The sequence below is a fragment of the Engystomops pustulosus genome, chromosome 5, assembly GCF_040894005.1.
Source record: "Engystomops pustulosus chromosome 5, aEngPut4.maternal, whole genome shotgun sequence".
Classification (NCBI taxonomy): domain Eukaryota; kingdom Metazoa; phylum Chordata; class Amphibia; order Anura; family Leptodactylidae; genus Engystomops; species Engystomops pustulosus.
In genome coordinates, this window is record NC_092415.1 from 106,232,340 (window position 1) to 106,252,467 (window position 20,128).

General features: G+C 40.2%; 1 protein-coding gene across 3 annotated transcripts in view; it reads left to right on the plus strand.

The window, feature by feature from the left end:
- The window catches only part of GABBR2 (gamma-aminobutyric acid type B receptor subunit 2), a 553,394-nt gene that overhangs the window by 247,857 nt on the left and 285,409 nt on the right, over positions 1-20,128 (plus strand). For all 3 annotated transcript variants that reach the window (XM_072152801.1, XM_072152802.1, XM_072152803.1), the window contains 2 exons: positions 7,576-7,677; positions 14,937-15,002. In XM_072152801.1, coding sequence (XP_072008902.1) covers positions 7,576-7,677; positions 14,937-15,002 — 168 coding nt within the window. The remainder of the gene's footprint in view (positions 1-7,575; positions 7,678-14,936; positions 15,003-20,128) is intronic.

Genomic DNA, 20,128 nt, shown 5'->3' on the forward strand with positions numbered 1-20,128 from the left:
TCTTGTCTGCCATTTTTTTTGAAAAAAGGAAGATTGATAATTTATTGAAGATATTATGCAAGCCCAAACAATGTCAATTCTAGAAGTATAGAAAACTATACTTATATATCTTAATATAGCTTCTCTTAGATTAAGAAAGAAAATTATGACAAGAAGAACATACTCTTTTCTTGCTAACTGAATCTGCTCGATGTTCTTATCCTCATTATCTTTCTCCTTTGAAGCATTTGGGACCATTATTGAAGATTAGCTTGTTTTTATAAAGAAAAGACTAGTAGTTCTGACAGCATACATCTCATAAGTAGACATTTTCATTATCAATCCTTTTATTTACTTTAAGCAAAGACATTGTTATTGACCAGATTATATGTAGAACAACAGATAGGTTTACAATGTGATATTTAGAATTGTTACAGCATTTTAATTAAATATTCTGTGTGTTTTTTATGTAAATCTTAATTATCCAATATCAAAGATGTAACATTATACCATTTTACACATGAGTTACACATATCTTTATATCAGATACATATAAAAAAAAAGAATATGTAACTCAACATTACATAGAGTATCCCAAGTTCTTTTTTCTCATTCATAATTTTCTCATTCATAATTTTCTCATTCATACTTTGACAGAAAACACAAAGTAGAGAATCAATAATAATGAGGAAATATAATAGTATAGTAAAAGTATATTAGTATACTGGTTCAGTTTAGTGGACCGCTTTAACATAGCCAGAAGATTTTAGTCCTCCCACCGTATTTGTATGGCGCACGTCGTGTCAAATAAAATAAAAAAACCTTAAAAACAAATCATAATAAAAAAACCTAAAAATATAAATCGCCCCCTTTCCCAAGATCTGATACTGTATAACTATAAATAAACAGTAAAAATCATAAACAGATTAGGTATCTCCACATCTGAAAATGCCGATATGCCCTTAAATATCAAAATATAATAACGGTTTTTCACTCCGTTTAACCATTGTGTATATCACTCTGTGACGCACTCATATTTTATATATATTTTTTATGCTTTCTATGTGTAATAAAGATTACTATTTTTCATTAATTATTGTGTAGCCTTGTTTTCTTCCTATTTTCTTCTTTTTTTGGTATTTCTTGGGAGCAGTTAAGACCCAAGGCTGTCTTGTTATAATGTGCGATGAGCACATTGTAATGAATGAGGAGGAAAATCCCTATATACTGCCATACTGTAGTATGGCAGTATATGATAGGATCGATCAGACAACCGAGGGTTAAAGTGCCATAGGGGGTCTGAAAAATAGTAAAAATAAAAATAAAGTTAAAAACATTATAATAAAAAAACCCTAAAAATTCCTAGAACTGATATAAATATAAATAAAAACTGCATTAAACCCCATAACAGAAAATAGCGCCTAAAGTAAAATATTTTGAAAAATATAAAAAAATTCAATAAAAAGTGATCAAAAGGTCGTACCGACCTAAAAATGGTAGCATAATAGCTCCGCACAACAAAGCATAAAAAAGTTATTAGCACCAGAAGATGGCAAATTAATTTTTTTTTGTACATGTATGAAAGCATTATAAAGCCTATATAAATTTGGTATCCCATGATAGTAATGACCCAGAGAATAAAGTTGAAATGTAATTTGGGGTGCACAGTGAAAGACGTAAAATCCAAGCCCACAAGAAAACAGCGCAAATGCGTTTTTTCCACCATTTTGACTACCTTTGGAATTTTTTGCCCACTTCCCATTAAACGACATGGAATATTCAATACCATCACTATGAAGTGCAATTTGTTACGCAAAAAACAAACCATCACGGAGCTCTTTACAGGTAAAAATACAAAAGTTATAGATTTTTGAAGGTGGGGAATAAAAAAAAAATGGGCCAGGTTGTTAAGGGGTTAAGATTATTTTCTCATCACACATTGTACTTCAAATGAAAAAAATGTATAGAATGTATACAAAAAAGATATTTTTTGTGATTAGTTCTAAAAAAAATTAAATTTGGCAAAAATGTCTCGATTTTCAAAACTTCTAAGTTCTCTGCTTTTCAGGCAGATAGTCATATCACCCAAATAACTTCATAAGTAACATTTCCCGAATGTCTGCTTTATGTTGGCATGGCTTTTTATAGATCCTCTCATTTGTCTAGGATGTAATGAGGCTTAGAATTTTGTGTACAATATTTCACATTTTTATGAAAATCGCCAAAACCTATATTTACCTAGGACTGCTCTGCTTTGAGAGACTTTGAAAGGCCTCATTAATAGTAAAACCCCAATATAAAATACCCAAATATAGAAAATCATCCCCTTGATGTATAAAAACCAGAATTTTGTTAAAATGTTAATCACAGGGGTTAAAGAAAAGGGAGGTGTAATTTACAATTTGTAATTGTTTTGGACAATACATAGATTTTGGCCCAAATATTAAACACTTACAATGGATTAAATGATGAAATGATCCACAAAGTTTGATAACTAATTTCTCCCAAGTAAGTCGATACCCCATGGTATGGTAAACTGGTAAACTGCTCTTTGAGCACACAACAGGGCAGGCTATAAAATGTTTATTCTTTATGTAATGTGGATATATTTTTTCTGGTCTGACGTCCACTTTTCAGGTATGTAATTTAGGGGAATTTAATAGTTAATTGATGAGATTTTATTATCTCTTTCTTGGAGGGAAAAGAAAATCATTACTTCTTCTTACTAGGGTTTTTAGCTTTTTTTTTGTTGACCGTTCACCATACCATAAAAATATGTTATCTTTATTCTATAAGTTACCATGATTACTGTGATAACAAATTTATATTGCTTTTTATGGTTAACTTGTTCATAACAATGGTACTTTTAATTACTTTTTATCCTGTTTTGATGAGGTTGAATATGAAATTATCATATTTTTTGTGTATTCTTAAACTTTTTTATAGCATAAACAATAAAAATTTTATTTTATTGTTATGGAAATATTGATACCCAATACGTATATTATGGTATAATGTGGTGATTTTCACTTATTTAATGTGAAATTTTATATTTACACCAGAAGGGGCATAAGGGGATCTTTATTATTTTTACATTTTTTTTTACTATTTTATTTTGTCCCAGTTTGGGCCTTGAACAAGTGATCATTTGATCACTTGTTCAGTGGATTATACAGCAACACTGATGTCAGGATGACAGCATGATCTAAAAGGCATCTGCTGAAGGCAGCCCTACGGTCCTCGCATGGAGGGTGCCGATTATCTGGGTGAGTACCTGGTAATGCCCTCTATGAATATATAATGTCCTAAAAGGCCCTTTAGCATTAAATAGCTGGGATCACAAGTAGTTGTTAGTGCAGGAGCCACACACACACAGCTGAGCTCCTGTAGCAATCTCTAATACGTATATACATGTCAGGTGTCACGGGTGCTCCCGGTATCCATGTCGCGGATCACGGCTACACCCGTGCTCCACTGCCTGCAGGTCCCCGTCCCCCAGCCCTCACTTACCTCTCCTGGCTCCTGTCTGTGCTCCAGCTCCCGGCGTGTAGGCTGCACGCCTCCTTGCCTGCAGTTGCATGCTCTCACCACTAGAGGGCGCGCGCGGACTTCTCAAGCCTTAAAGGGCCAGCATCCTTCTGATTGGCTCCTGCTAATCCAGCTCGCCCTTATAATCCGGCACCTCCCTTCACTCCCCGCCGGATCTCCTATGGTTTCCATGCCAGGCTTCCCTAAGCCTCCGTGCTTCCTGCTGTGCCTCCCAGGGTTCCAGTCCAGCGGTGTCTGCAGTCCGTGCCAGCATTACCAGTGTTCCTCTGTGTTGCTGCTGTCATCCCAGGCTTGGACTGTTTCCTGCACATCCCTGTACCTTGGCTGCCACCGCAGGCCGCATACCATCTCCCGCAGTGGTCCAGAGGGTCCACTGGTCAACAGACTCCTCCCTCCGGACTCTTCCCATAGAGACTTTTAGTTCTGTTGTCTGTGTGACCCGTTACAGCAAGATCCGGCCATGGACTCTGCCATGGCCATGGATCTCATCATGGACTGTTCCATAGACCCATACCAGTTGCTGACAGATGTTCTCGCCCAGCAATCTCATCTGATTTTTTCTTGGGGAGAGGATCTGAGCAGGGTTGCCACCCTGCTCCAACAGCTGCTAGACTCCTGGCTACCACAGGTTCCACTCCTGCAGCTTCCCAGTGCTGCTCCAGCTTTCCAAGAGCCGCTCCAGCCGGTCTCCATGCCTCAACAGCTGTTTGATTGCCAGCAACCACAAGTCCAACCTTCCCAGAGGTTGCTCCAGTGTCTCCACCGGCCTTCCCAGAGGTTGCTCCAGTGTCTCCACTGGCCTTCCCAGAGGTCGCTCCAGTGTCTCCACCGGCCTTCCCAGAGGTCGCTCCAGTGTCTCCACTGGCCTTCCCAGAGGTCGCTCCAGTGTCTCCACCGGCCTTCCCAGAGGTCGCTCCAGTGTCTCCACCGGCCTTCCCAGAGGTCGCTCCAGTGTCTCCACCGGCCTTCCCAGAGGTCGCTCCAGTGTCTCCACCGGCCTTCCCAGAGGTCGCTCCAGTGTCTCCACCGGCCTTCCCAGAGGTCGCTCCAGTGTCTCCACTGGCCTTCCCAGAGGTCGCTCCAGTGTCTCCTCCGGCCGCTCCAGCCTCCGCAGCTTCCTAAAGCTGTTCCCCGTGCTGCTCCGGCTTCCCAAGAGCCACTTCAGCCTCTGGTTGAGGAGGCGAAAGAAGAGGCTGAAGAAGAAGAGAAGAGGAGCCCTAAAGGGGGGGTACTGTCACGGGTGCTCCCTCGATCCATGACGCGGATCGCGGATGCACCCGTGCTCCACTGCCTGCTGGTCCCCGCCCCCTGCCCTCACTTACCTCTCCTGGCTCCTGTCTGTGCTCCAGCTCCCGGCGTGTAGGCCGCACGCCTCCTTGCCTGCAGTCGCACGCTCTCACCACTAGAGGGCGCATGCACGGACTTCTCAAGCCTTAAAGGGCCAGCGTCCTTCTGATTGGCTCCTGCTAATCCGGCTTGCCCTTTTAATCCGGCACCTCCCTTCACTCCCCGCCAGATCTTCTCCTAGGATCTCCTATGGTTTCCATGCCAGGCTTCCCTAAGCCGTTCCTGTGGAAGAGAAAGCCCATTGGCGTTTCCAGACGCTTTCCTATGTTCCTGTGTGTCTCCAGCGTTCCCATACGCTCCTGGTGTGTCCTGTCTTCCAGCGTTTCCAGACACCTCCGTGTGCTCCTGCTATACTGTGTCAAGTCTTCAGTTTACCTCCGTGCTTCCTGCTGTGCCTCCTAGGGTTCCATTCCAGCGGTGTCTGCAGTCCGTGCCAGCGTTACCAGTGTTCCTCTGTGTTGCTGCTGTCATCCCAGGCTTGGACTGTTTCCTGGCCATCGATGTACCTTGGCTGCCACCGCGGGCCGCATACCATCCACTGGGTCCACTGGTCCACAGACTCCTCCCTCCGGACTCTTCCCATAGAGACTTTTAGTTCTGTTGTCTGTGTGACCCGTTACATCAGGATGCATTGATCTGAATTAAAACCGCTGAAAAAAATAAAAAAAATTATAAATGGCTATTGTTTATTATGTAATTTACTTACTATCTTACTATTATCTTAACTTACTATGTATCTAAAGTACTATTTTAATGGAATGTGGTATAAGTATTCCATAATAATCATGTTATTGTAAATTTATGATAATTTTGGGATTGCATTGCTTAAATGTTTCTATTTTATAGCTGAAAGGGATTATTCTTTAGCCCCCTTACCGACATGTAACATATTAGTATGTCACATGTCGGCTGAGGGTATATGGAGAGGGCTCACAGGTTGGAAAGAGACTAGTCCCCCTTATTTGAAAGAGTATATAGAGGAGGTAAACAGACTGTATGGGTTGGAAAAAATTCTAGCATATGGATGGCTCAGTTCCCAACCCATTTATCAAATATGGACTCCTTGGTCTAATCATCCCCTAAACACATAAACTACAGGCAGTCCCCGGGTTACATACAAGATAGGGTCTGTAGGTTTGTTCTTAAGTTGAATTTGTATGTAAGTCGGAACTATAATTTATCATTGTAATCCCAGCCAGAACTTTTTTGGTCTCTGTGACAATTGGATTTTAAAAATGTTGGGTTGTCATAAGAACCAAGATTAACAATAAAGTTTCATTACAGACACCTGTGATAACTGTTATAGCTGTTAATTGTAGTCTAGGACTAAAGTACAATAAATTACCAATATCCAGTGGTCCGTTTGTAACTAGGGGTCGTATGTAAGTCGAGTGTTCTTAAGTAGGGGACTGCCTGTATAGTGGAATTAAGGAATTTCAGGTTACGTCTGGTATTTAAGGTATTACAGCTGTTTCCCATAGGACCCAGAAAACAATAAATAGAGATGGCTAATAGGATTCATGTGAGATTCGTTATTTGGTTGTTTATTTGGTTTAAATTCTAAAGTTACCTAACTTGTGTGTAACATGTAGATAAGGCTCAGAACAATAACTGCATCTACTTTACTATGCAAAATGGAAATGTAAGTCAATAAGCTTGTATATCCTGCTATGGTGGGTGCAATATTCCCACAACATGTCATGTTGCTGCACTTGTTATGTTTGTAAAACTTGTTTCTGAAAAAATTTAATAAAAATGAATGAAACAAAAAAGACATAGTCCACACCTGGCAATATGAAATCAAGGGATGACCCAAGTACTTATGATAGTCCATTGCAATTATATAGGATCCAAAAGTAGGCATTCCAGGTCTTGAATCTCAAGAGGCTCTCCTGGGCCAATTTTCTTTGGGAGGCGGGCAACAATCTGGGTCTAGAGATCTCGAGGGAGAGTGTAACCTTAATGGCAATGGGGGATGTACAATGATCATCTCTGTTCACATCTTTAAGGGCATCCAGGAGTTTCTTTACATCCTCTCCCTCCTTCTCAGGTGAAGTGTAGATAGACTTTGCTTCAGCAGGATGGTAAATGTGGAGGATGTCAGGGTAAGCTAGTGCAAAATGTACTTGCTTCTACAACTAGTATTTTTTTAAACCATTACTTAATACTTATAATTTAATACAATTATTATAATTTGTACAGGATTTATTAATAGAAGGATACTGTAGCTCTTTCTCATTACATTTAAGTAGAATTTTAATGGTAATGTTCTCAGAAAGGCTGCACTGGCCACCACATTCAGCTTGACCTCTTTAGAATCCTGTTACAAAAAGAATGATTATTTTGGCCATGTGCCATGAGATTAATTGAAGGCCACCTCCAATTTTCTAACGATTAGTGACAATATGCATACATTTTGTAATTACCATTAATAAATTGCTCCCATAAATTTTAACAGGCTGCTAGCTGTAGAGCTGGAAAAATGTAAGAATCAGGAATCTGTTACATGGGTGAAGTGTGTTTTTGTCTGCAGTTCTGTGCTTTATTATGCTAAGTAGTCTCTGTGATTATTTGAATCAATGGTTTTAGGGTTCTGTAAAAAGTGGAAAATTGAGACATTAATCATACTATATCTATCCAGTCCATCTGCTTATAACCATACAGTTTTCAATTTAGATTCCCATTTTTATTTCCTGGCAGGTGAGAAATGACTTGACAGGTGAACTGGAAGACTCAGATATTCAAATTGCAGACACTGAGAGTTTCTCCAATGATCCCTGCATCAGTGTGAAAAAACTCAAGGTATTGTATACAAACAATGCTTAATATTATACAATCTATTTGTATTTGTTTTCTGTTTTTTTCATTATAGAGAATGCATATCCATGCTTGAGGGATGAATTGTTACCTTTTAATGGAAATTACTGTCACATTTGCTGGTTTGTTTTCTGACTAGCTGTCGGTACATTTTTAATTTTGTGCCCTTAGCAGATAATATGGTCCCTGGGACCATTTTCTGTCCTGAGCACCACAAATGTGTGCAGGAATTGGCAGAACTGCTGCTGAGGAGTCGCAGCAATGGCCATTGTAATAATAGTTAGAGGATCAAATAAACTTTGTCTTCCGAATTATCAGCACCTGAACTTCCACAGACTCGAGAGCTGTGACTCGGCAGACTTCTTTGCTAGACCAATTTACTTTTGGTCTACTTTCTGTCACTTTCCAGCGCCAAAAAAATGAAAAAGACACGTATAAATTGTGGGGTGTTGTTTACTGGCCCCTTAGGACTCCCCACTGAGCCTATCATCATGCTTTCGGGGAAGCACTAATTGTATATATGTATGTGGGAGCCGTAAGGTACCTCCGGTTTCCACTTCACATAGGACCGATATAGGTCATCTATTTGTTTACATTCCTGTCTGCATCTTACCATTTGTCAGACTCGTAGTCTGCATTGTTATTTACTAACTTTTAGGCTCTGGGGGGTTCTTCTGAGGGTGCTTGTGTTTCCTATGGTTGCCTCATTTCCATCAGGGGCCACCTGTACTCCAGGTTTTTTCTTCCCTATCACGTGATATATATTTTGTATTGTTTACATTATTATTTCAATAAAATATATTATGCATTTTTATGGATGGCTTTTTACAGCTCTCTGTGTTTGAGTTGTGTATTGTATTCTTTGTTTGAGAGCTGTAGCGATACAGTTTGGAATAAGTTTGGCTTCCTTTCTTTGGTTTTACATGTATAAATTGTGTCTGATTTTCCACACCACGAAAGTCATGCCCCTTTTCAGAGCAGAAATAGAGGTGGAAAATCACATTTTTTCTGTCACCAACTGGCAACTAATGGGTTTGAAATCAGGACAAAAAAACTCATAGTAATCCATAGTATCCACCCCTGTCCCTTATCCTGGTTTCATATATTTTATTAATTTCTATCATAAACATTTGCAGTAAAATGCTTGTCTGATTCTATAGAAATGAGGATATGATGAAGGGAAGATTTTGAAGATACAGTTAGCACTAGTGACGCAACATTTGGAATGCTAACATAAATTTACTAGACTGGTTTCTTAAGTGCAAGAAAACAAAAAATATATGGGCCAGTCAGGAGTAAGCATAACGTAGAGAAAAGAGTCTGATGTGTACAAAGAAGCACTCTCTTGATACCCAGTAAAGGTACCATAGGCAAGAGAACAAGAAGGGAAATTAGTTGGTAGAATGATAAGAAACAGTGGGAGGAAATTTAATAATATTAATTCCGGCATATCATTTTTTCGCTGCTGCACAGTATACTGAATTTACTAAGAAGTTCCAGCCTCTTAATAATTCTAGCGCTTGTGTGCTTAAATGAAGTCTACGCCACCCACTTTTCAGAAAAGGCATGAAACTCTCAACTAAACTTAAATAAAGATTTTCTGATCTCTATTATTAAAACCACAGGGAGACCTGATGTTTCAGTATTTTCTGTAGGACCTTGGTCATCTAAAATATATATTAAAACAATACTTTTGCTTATGGCCACAATGATTTAGCTGAAGACAGTTGAGAAGATTTACTTATAAAAATTCCCTACAATTCTGGTCTAACTTGTGCCAAAAACAACCACTCTTTCTATACATTTGTGGTGTGTATGATGTTTGGATAGGGTGCAGCTAATGTAACAATGTATGGAACAAGGTTCGATTCTTATCTAACTAAGAATGATGGCGTTTTATTATAATCCTACAGCTGACTACTGCGATTTGGTACTGAAATGCAGTAGAAGATATGGACTCTGGCCAGAATGAATGGTCAAATTACTAAACACAGGTGTAGAAAACATGGGTACCTGGTTAGTTTTGTAGACAAAGCTAACTGCAGTTTACTTGTAAACATAAGTCCAATTATATCTGATAGAAAATAAATGTGACTGTATAAATGAAAGCAGGAGAGATCTAATTACACACATTTGAAGAAGGCATACAACTGTACATGGATAGATTTACTTTGGTTTACTTCAAGCTAAATTCATTGGAAAGAGAGCACAGCATGAGTGGACCTAATAATAGATGGCAAAATAGATCACCTAAGGTCTGCATTGTCAGTCGCCATAGTGCACGATTTCCAAATGCCACAGAATGAAAAATAGAACAGACCTAGACTTTTTTCACCATTAACTACATATACTCTGCGTATGTGTGTGTGTATATATGTACAGTATAAATATATAGTAGAGGATCAGTTTTTGTAAATGGGCTTTAATATATCAAGGCAGGCATTTTTCTCATGATCTGCACATCTGTAAAAAAAAATTACATGTGAACAGACCTATTGAAATCAATGGGTCTGTATGCTATTCACAAAAAATAGCATACTGATGTCAACAGCGCTCTTTTGAATTAACTAACTGAAATGTAGGAGATAACTGTTCAACAGATAATTTTAGTTTCTCCTAATACACATGTCCTAGTTTATGCCATCAGTTGAAAAATCTAGCATGAAATACCCAAATTTGCCCGCTGAGTTATTTTTCAAAATCCATTCCCCTGATCAAACATTTGGCCCCCGAAAGTTTATATGTGATTTAGCTCATTCTAAAATGGAACAAAGAACGTAGCCATGTATATCACATAAGCTGGCCATGCATTAGATTTTTTTACTGTCTTGTGAATACTGTTTAAATAATTATATTAAATAAAGAAAACACTGTACAACTAATTGGAGAAAATGCAGGGTTTATTTAAATGCCGTTTCTTTGGTTTTTATTATGCACTGTAATAATTACTGTGATTTACCTGGTGCCCTCTTAAAGGGTTTTTGTCACAAATGAAGTTACAAATGAAGAGTAATCAGTAGTTGATACCTTTTCTTGGGAAGGGGGGGGGGGGGGACTGCACAACAGCAGCAGCTGACAATTGGCTTCTGCGGATATATGGATATATGTATACGCTGAGTGTATAGAAAAGCAAGGTGTGAACCCAGCCTAACAATTGTAGACTTTAGAGACACAACCATCAATGTGTGAAGGTGAGTATCAGGCACCAGGGTAGTAGACCCCCTGGACCACCGTGGACAATGACGTAAGCTGACACCTGGGAGCGGAGGCTAAGTGGTACCTGGTTTGGACCAGAGCCCGCCGTAAAGCGGGTTGGACTTGCTGTGGAGTGTTACCACCAGGTCGCTCCACAGGCATGACTTTGTCCGCGGTGGCGGTCAAGGCGTAGTACAAAGTTGTGAGGCAGAAGCATTGTCGGGGACAGGAATACATCTTTCTCTCAGTGAAAGAGCACAAAGAGTTGGCAGGGGATACAGGAAGGGGCTGGAGTTATCATGGCAGGCGGCTGACCAGCACCAGTTATCGGTATGCTGGCCCTTTAAATTTTACAGAGCAGGTGCACACGCGACCTAGGAGTCAGGGACGCGCACAAGGGAGCACTGGGACTGTGGATACCGTTGCTGGAGCCACGGAAGGTAAGTTTTCTTGCAGGCTTGCTCTGGGGGCACACGGAGGCACTTAGGTACACAAAATATCTTTTTCAGCTCTGAGGTATATTCCTTTGTAGGGTCAGCCTTCACTTGCAAGTAGCATGTCTGTAAGTTGTCCCTGCGCTAATTTTATGTAGTCATATGTATTCAATTGTACCTATTTATCTACTTCCTTAGGATTTTTCCAAGACTAAATAGCCCTCCTTTTCTGAACACCAATGTCTGAATACTTTTAGGATAGCTTATTTTACCACATGTCTGAAGGATTCAATGGGAAAGATTTATCATATGCCAGTGCTTTGTTCATCGGTGTATGATGAAATGCCACTCCTCGGGCACTGTTGGATACAGGCTCAGGCCTCCTGGTGTATTTGGCGGTCAGGTTTGGCGGTCAGTGTACAATTCTGCATCATCCAATGCTCCTTGCACACCCCTCCATGCCCATTTGGCATGGAGGTGGTGTAAAGCATAAAATAACTGCAATGCCGGGTGGTTTGCAAGGCATTGTTATCATTTTAGGGCTGCACAGGCGGTCCCCTACTTAAGAACACACGATTTACAGACGACCCTAGTTACAAATGGACCACTGGATGTTGGTAATTTACAGCACTTAAGCCCTGGGCTACAATGAACAGCTCTAATAGTTATTAATGTTGTGAAATTAAGTTGTATTGTTAATCCTGGTTCTTATGACAATACAACATTTTTAAAATCCAATTGTCACAGAGACCAAAAAACATTTGTCTGGAGTTACAATTATAAAATATACAGTTCCGACTTACAAACAAATTCAACTTAAGAACAATCCTCGTACGTAACCCGAGGACTGCCTGTAGTTTTGTAGTTGTTGGCACGTGCATGTAATACATGTACAAATATTTTATTTAGAAGGAAATATCATCATGGAAAAAGGGCTCCCTGAGAGCAGAGATTGATGCCAGCTGAGGACAGAGGTCCTCTATTATAAAATACTTTCAAATATTTATTCCTTTCACAACAAATGTATTTTAATGGTAGAACCTTGCTTCATCTTCAAAGCTTTTTAATTTTTTCTGTCTTGTTTTTGCATGGTTATATTAATGACTTAGTCGAGACAATAAACATAAACAGAAGTCCAGATAGACGGCACTCTGCTGCCACGGTGCTCCAGGTCCGGACCAGGCCAGTACACAATTCAAAAGTAAAGATCCCGGCACTCGTATTTCTGCATCAGCGTGTAGATTTATTGTGTATAAGAGAGCATAACACAGTGACAGTGAAACGCTTTTCGGCTTATATCCTAAGCCTTTTTCAACCACAAACCAACACAAACAAGTTGAAACAAATTTATGACAATTCAGTAATCCTGCCCACTGACGTCACATCCTACCGGTACGTTGCCTCCCATGGTGTGACGTAGTGCAATCTAGTGTTATCCTCATTCTGATTCCGTTTCTAAGGAGAAAGGTAAAGTAAAATTAAAATCAAAGTAATAACATATATCAATGCAGCTATTACAAATGACCATAACACAATGGGGGTCATTTATTAAGGGCCCGATTCGCGTTTTCCCGACGTGTTACCCGAATATTTCCGTTTTGCGCCGCTTGTACTTAAATTGCCCCGGGATTTTGGCGCACGCGATCGGATTGTGGCGCATCGGCGCTGGCATGCGCGCGACGGAAATCGGGGGGCGTGGCCGAACGAAAACCCGACGTATTCGGAAAAACCGCCGCATTTAAAAACCGAAAATGTGTCGCATAAGGACCGCTTACCTTCACCTGGTCCAGCTCGGTGCATTCCGGCGCGATGAGTTTACTTTCAGCGCAGCAGCGCCACCTGGTGGACGGCGGAAGAACTACCTTATTAAATCCCGGCCGGACCCGAATCCAGAGCGGAGAAGCCGCCGCTGGAACGCGAATGGACCGGGTAAGTAAATTTGCCCCAATGAGATGATATACTATGAAATGCTGTTGAGATCGTAATCCCAATTTAACTCTCTCGGTTCCAATGTACCGAGAGTGTGGATCCAATAGGCTTCCTGACGGCGGAGCAAGGTTTTAATATTGCCCCCTCTCCTTGGTACCTCATAGTATATCCTCTAATTGTGTTATGGTCATTTGTAATAGTTGCATTGATATATGTTATTACTTTGATTTTAATTTTACTTTACCTTTCTCCTTAGAAACGGAATCAGAATGAGGATAACACCTGATTGCACTACGTCACACCAAGGGAAGCAACGTACCAGTAGGATGTGACGTCAGTGGGCAGGATTACTGAATTGTCATAAATTTGGTTCAATTTGTTTGTGTTGGTTTGTGCTTGAAAAAGGCTTAGGAAATAAGCCGAAACGTGTTCCACTGTCACTGTGTTATACAGAAATACGAGTGCCGGGATCTTTACTTTTGAATAAACATAAACAGGGCTGGATCATAAAAGGGGGGTGTGGGTGATTTGGGCGAACGCATGGCCACCCAAATCACCCACTATGTGTTTTGGTCAGGGGGGCACCACTGAGCCTCCGACGGCATCTTATTTTTGTGCTCAAGGCAGCCAGGACGTGCTTATCGTGGTACGTCCAGGCTGCTAAATGAGAGGTCCGTACAGGAGCAGGGCGGCACCTTTTGCAGCTGCTGCAAAGTAACTTTAGTTTGATACAACAGCTGGAAATGAAAGGAGCAGGTCATTCGGCAGACTGCAAGGGGGGACATGAAGGTCTGATCCCGATATGACCCTTATCTCTCCTATCTTCAACATAAGTTCAGCCCCGGGAGCTGTCGGAGGAGGGGGGGGGGACATCAAGGAGCTAGAAAAGCACATGGTAGGGAGAGCTGTGAGTTCCTGCATGTGTTTCCATCCTCTACTACACTGCATCCTCTGTAGTGCATGCACATGGCTGCCCTGGGTGCTGAGAGGTAAGACATCTGTTCCTGGACATAGGTGAGTATATTTGTATATATTGTACTGTTTTTTAATCTATATTTGTGTCTACAGTGTATATGTAGTATGTGCATGGTGTCAGGGTGTGTCTACAGTATATATGTAGGATGTGCTTGATGTCACTGTGTGTATACAGTATATATGTAGGCATACCTCCCAACATTATTTCCAGCCCTGAACACCATAATGGAAAATAGCGCCCACATTTTCCCCATTTTTCCATCTAGGAATATTTGAATAAAAAATGATCAAGCAATCATATAGGTCCCAAATTCCCAGCACATATTGCAAAAAATTACCACTTAGAGAGGTCCGTATAGCAAAGTGTGAAAAAGATATTGGCCTCAGAATTTTGCAATATGGCAAATATTTTTATGTACAAAAGATTTACATGTTTTAAAATCTATTAAAACCTAATAAAACCTATATAAATTGGTATCCATGTGATTGTACCAACCCAAAGAATAAAGAGAAAGTGTCATTTGGAGTGCAGCATTTTTTTAAAAAGTGAATGCAAGCAACATGATTTTGTCTTAACTTATATCTTGCAGATTTTCTGTAGTATTTTCTAGGAAGTGTACAATAAAATATAATTGCAATGGAATGATATTTTGCTGTGAACATATTAACTTTATGTTATAAAACTTTATTTTTTTTATTGCATTTGCACAGGGAAATGACGTTCGGATAATCATTGGACAGTTTGATGAACATATGGCAGCAAAAGTATTCTGTTGTGTGAGTAGAATTTGTTGTTATTTGGAAACTCTTTGCCCTAATTAATGACAGGGATGCCATTTCAGAAATTAAAATTATTTTTACATACATTTTTAAATAAGTAATTTTGTATTAAATGTATTTTGTATCTCTGTTCATATCCTATGTCACTGTTAATATGTTTTAAAAAGTACTAAATCCTGTGATATCAACTCTGGCTACTAAGGCTAATAATAAACTGACATTTGCCAAATCTTTGTGGGTCTACTGTACAGCAGGATAACAACAGAAGATAGAACTTCTATAGATTACACCACTGACCCATTATTATATACACTGCTAAAATTAGATGACATTATTATGTACACTGCTAACACTAGATGACATTATTATAAACACTTCTAACATTAGATGACATTATAGCTTATCTACTTCCCATCCCTGCACTGCACTCTTACAGTCTTTTGCTTCCCTCTGCCACAAGAAGGCTGCCAACAAATGGCTGCTCCAAGAGCAAATAAGAGCATATAGGCAGTCCCCTGCTTAAGAACACCCGACCCCTAAATACAAAAGGACCTCTGGTAATTTACTGCACTTTAGCCTTGGGCTACAATAAACAGCTGTAACAGTTATCACAGGTGTCTGCAATTAAGGTTTATTGTTAATCCTGATTCTTATGACAACCCAACATTTTTAAAATCAAATTGTCACAGACACCAAAATAAATTTGTCTGGGGTCACAATTGTAAAATATACAGTTCCAGCTTACATACAAATGCAACTTAAGAACAAACCTACAGAAACTATCTTGTACGTAACCCGGGGACTGCCCGTATATCTATATAAGAGGAGATTTATCAGAAGTGTGAGAGGAGAATTGTTATAGTTGCCCATGGAAACCAATCAAAGCTCAACTTTCATTTCCCCAGAGTTCTGCTCTCAGATGCATCTGATAAATTCTCCCCTATCTAGAGTAAAAGAAACTCTACAGAAAATAAATACATTTTTTGAATAAGAAAAAAAATCTGTGAAACATGTCTTTTATATGTCGGATCATGAAAAACTAATTTTGTAAAAACTAGTTCTGTGTCCAATTTCAAAAAGACACAATTTTGGAGAACAGGGTTTGATAAATCCATAGGAATTACTAACAAATGTTACAACACAGATTTATGAAAAACAAGTTTCCTAGTTTTTTCATGGGAAATACAAATATAAATTTTAAAGGGGTGTTCCAGTTTCAGCAAATAAATGTTATTGTTTGTAGAGATACAAAATTCTTCAATATACTTTCCTATCAATTTCTCATAAACCTTTCTATAAAGTCATACACCAGAAGTTATAGATGGTCATTTATCTTTAGACTTATCTATTCAACTTGATTTGTCTTAGATGGTACTCATCTGGCACATAAGTTTTTTTTTTTATAAATGGTATCCTCCCAATAATTACATAATATAAGTAAATTAATTAGTTTATCTATATGACGCCTCTTCTAATAATTTATGTTCCATATAAGGCTCTTTTTTTATAGATATTGCACAGATAGCAATCAAACTTAGGACACCCTTTTAAAAGCCATTTCACAAGGTGTGTGTCATGGGTGCTCCAGCGACTGTAAACTCTTGTGAGCAGGGCCCTCACTCTTATTGTTCCGTTGGTTTGTAATATTTGTATATGTCCCCTATGATTTGTAAAGCACTATGGAATATGATGGCGCAATATAAATTAAGATTATTTTTATAAAGTGCCCTAAATGTTACATTACATATACCCCCCATAATCGTTACATTACATATAGGCCCCATAATCGTTACATAACATGTAGGCCCTCCTAATCGTTACATTACATATAGGCCCTCCAATTGTTACATTATATACACTTAGGTACACCTGTCCAACTGCTCGTTAACACTTAATTTCTAATCAGCCAATCACATGGCGGCAACTCAGTGCATTTAGGCATGTAGACATGGTCAAGACAATCTCCTGCAGTTCAAACTGACCATCAGTATGGAGAAGAAAGGTGATTTGAGTGCCTTTGAATGTGGCATGGTTGTTGGTGCCAGAAGGGCTGGTGTAAGTATTTCAGAAACTGCTGATCTACTGGGATTTTCACGCACAACCATCTCTAGGGTTTACAGAGAATGGTCCGAAAAAGAAAAAACATCCAGTGAGCGGCAGTACGGTGGGCGGAAATGCCTTGTTGATGCCAGAGGTCAGAGGAGAATGGGCAGACTGGTTCGAGCTGATAGAAAGGCAACAGTTTGCACAAGCTCATCGAAATTGGACAGTAGAAGATTGGAAAAACGTTGCCTGGTCTGATGAGTCTCGATTTCTGCTGCGACATTCGGATGGTAGGGTCAGAATCTGGCGTCAACAACATGAAAGCATGGATCCATTCTGCCTTGTATCAATGGTTCAGGCTAGTGGTGGTGGTGTCATGGTGTGGGGAATATTTTCTTGTCACTCTTTGGGCCCCTTGGTACCAATTGAGCATCGTTGCAATACCACAGCCTACCTGAGTATTGTTGCTTACCATGTCCATCCCTTTATGACCACAATGTACCCAACATCTGATGGCTACTTCCAGCAGGATAATGCCCCATGTCATAAAGCTGGAGTCATCTCAGACTGGTTTCTTGAACATGACAATGAGTTCACTGTACTCAAATGGCCTCCACAGTCACCAGATCTCAATCCAATAGAGCATCTTTGGGATGTGGTGGAAAGGGAGATTCGCACCATGGATGTGAACCCGACAAATCTGTGGCAACTGTGTGATGCCATCATGTCAATATGGACCAAAATCTCTGAGGAATGCTTCCAGCACCTTGTTGAATCTATGCCACGAACAATTGAGGCAGTTCTGAAGGCAAAAGGCGGTCCAACCCGTTACTAGCACGGTGTACCTAATAAAGTGGCCGGTGAGTGTATAGTCCCCCCTAATCATCACATTACATATAGACCCCCACCCAATTGTTACAATACATATAGCCCCCCCTAATCGTTACATTACATATAGACCCCCCCAATTGTTACATTAAATATAGGCCCCCCTATTCATTACATTACATACAAACCCCCACAATCGTTACATTACATATAGCCCCCATAATCGTAACATTACATATAGCCCCCCAATTGTTACATTACATATAGTCCCCCCATTGCATATAGGCCCCACAATCATTACATTTCTTATAGACCCCCCAATTGTTACAATACATATAGACCTCTCTAATCATTACAATACATATAGACCCCCCAATTGTTACATTAAATATAGGCCCCCCTATTCGTTACATTACATATAAACCCCAACAATTGTTACATTACATATAGCCCCCATAATCGTTACATTACATATAGCCCGCTCAATAGTTACATTACATATAGCCCCCACATTACATATAGGCCCCCCAGTCATTACAATACATAAAGACCTCCCTAATTGTTACATTAAATATAGGCCCCCCTATTCGTTACATTACATATAAACCCCCCCCAACCGTTACATTACATATAGACCCCCTAATTGTTACATTACATATAGACCCCCAAATTGTTACAATACACATAGGCCCCCTAATTGTTACAATACATATAGGCACCCCCTAATCGTTGCATTACATATAGGCCCCCTTAATCATAACATTTCATATAGGCCTCCCAATTGTTACATTACATATAGCCCCCATAATCGTTGCATTACATATAGCCCCCATAAATTTTAAATTACATATAGCCCCCTAATCGGTACATTACATACACCCCCCCAATGGTTGCATTACATATAGCCCCCCCCCCAATCATTACATTACCTATAGGCCCCCCAATTGTTACATTACATGTAGGCCCCCCCACAATCGTATCATTACATATAAGCCCCGTAATTGTTACATTACATATAGCCCCTTGATAGTTGCATTACATATAGGCCCCAAATCATTATAGTACAATTAAGCTCCCTCAAATTAATTACATTTCTCAGCAGAACAATTAATTTATAAAGCTTTTATAATCAAGATGTCCCACTCTTTCTCTGTCATCAAATCGTGCCTTTTAAAAACAATAGAAATATTTATTCACCTCAGTTGGCTCCACCGTTCTCTGTCTCGTCTTCTTCATGCTGCAGCTGGACGGGTGGGAACAGGATGCGCTGCCGCGTGATGATGTTATCACGCAGCCATGCATCCAAGGTCAGAGTGTGACATGCGCCAGGAAGTCTCCCGTCCGCGTTGCACTCACTGATAATGCATTTGTGTCTTAAAGACGTAGATGCTTTGTTTGCTTTGGCACAGGGATAGTACTCAAGCTGCCAATTACTATTGAAGGCAGGAACACAGAGGCCTTTGCCATGGCTCACTGTCAGCACAGGTGTTGGGGCCCACGGGTGGAACTTCTAAAATGATGGTAATGTACCCAGACAGGCTCTGGGGGGGATCTGTTCTCTGGCTTCACAAGCAGTTATACTGTGCAGGAGCACATCTCTCTGCCTCTCTCACGGCAGCAGTGAGTTTTAGCACATAATGGTAGGGGGGGGGGTAACTGAATGTAAACCCTTCAGACTAATTAGCATAATATTAAAAGTTAACAAATATAAGATTACCACAGCCAAAGTGCCTGGATCTATGACTAAATTACACTGGTTAATCATGCTTAATTTTGATGCTAGCTTTCCTTTAAAGAGGACCTGTCATCCCCCAAAAAGACCCCCATCAAATGTACCCGCCATAATCCTCCCCCCAGCAGCTTTCTATTTATGCCATTTATTAAAAAATTTATGTTGTGAAAGTGTGTTTTAATCGATCCGACCTCTTGCCAAATAAGAGGTCGGATCCTGGTATCTTGTGAGTTACAGTCGGCCTTATGCATGAGGGGGCCGGCCGACCCCCCCCCCACGCCCCTGTCAGCTCCGGCTGAATGTTATATGTATTCGGCCAGTGCTCTGAGTAAGCACGGCGCAGCCGCAGCCACTTTCCGCCGCATTCTACATGATCCGTAACCGCATGTTACCTCTCCGTGTCCCTCCCATCAAAGAAGACAAAGTCTCCTCTCTGGACACACTTGAAGCCGGTAGTGATGCACAGCGGGCGGCGCTTCACTGCCACGTACAGCCCCTCTGCCAGCTTCATCCCTCTGCG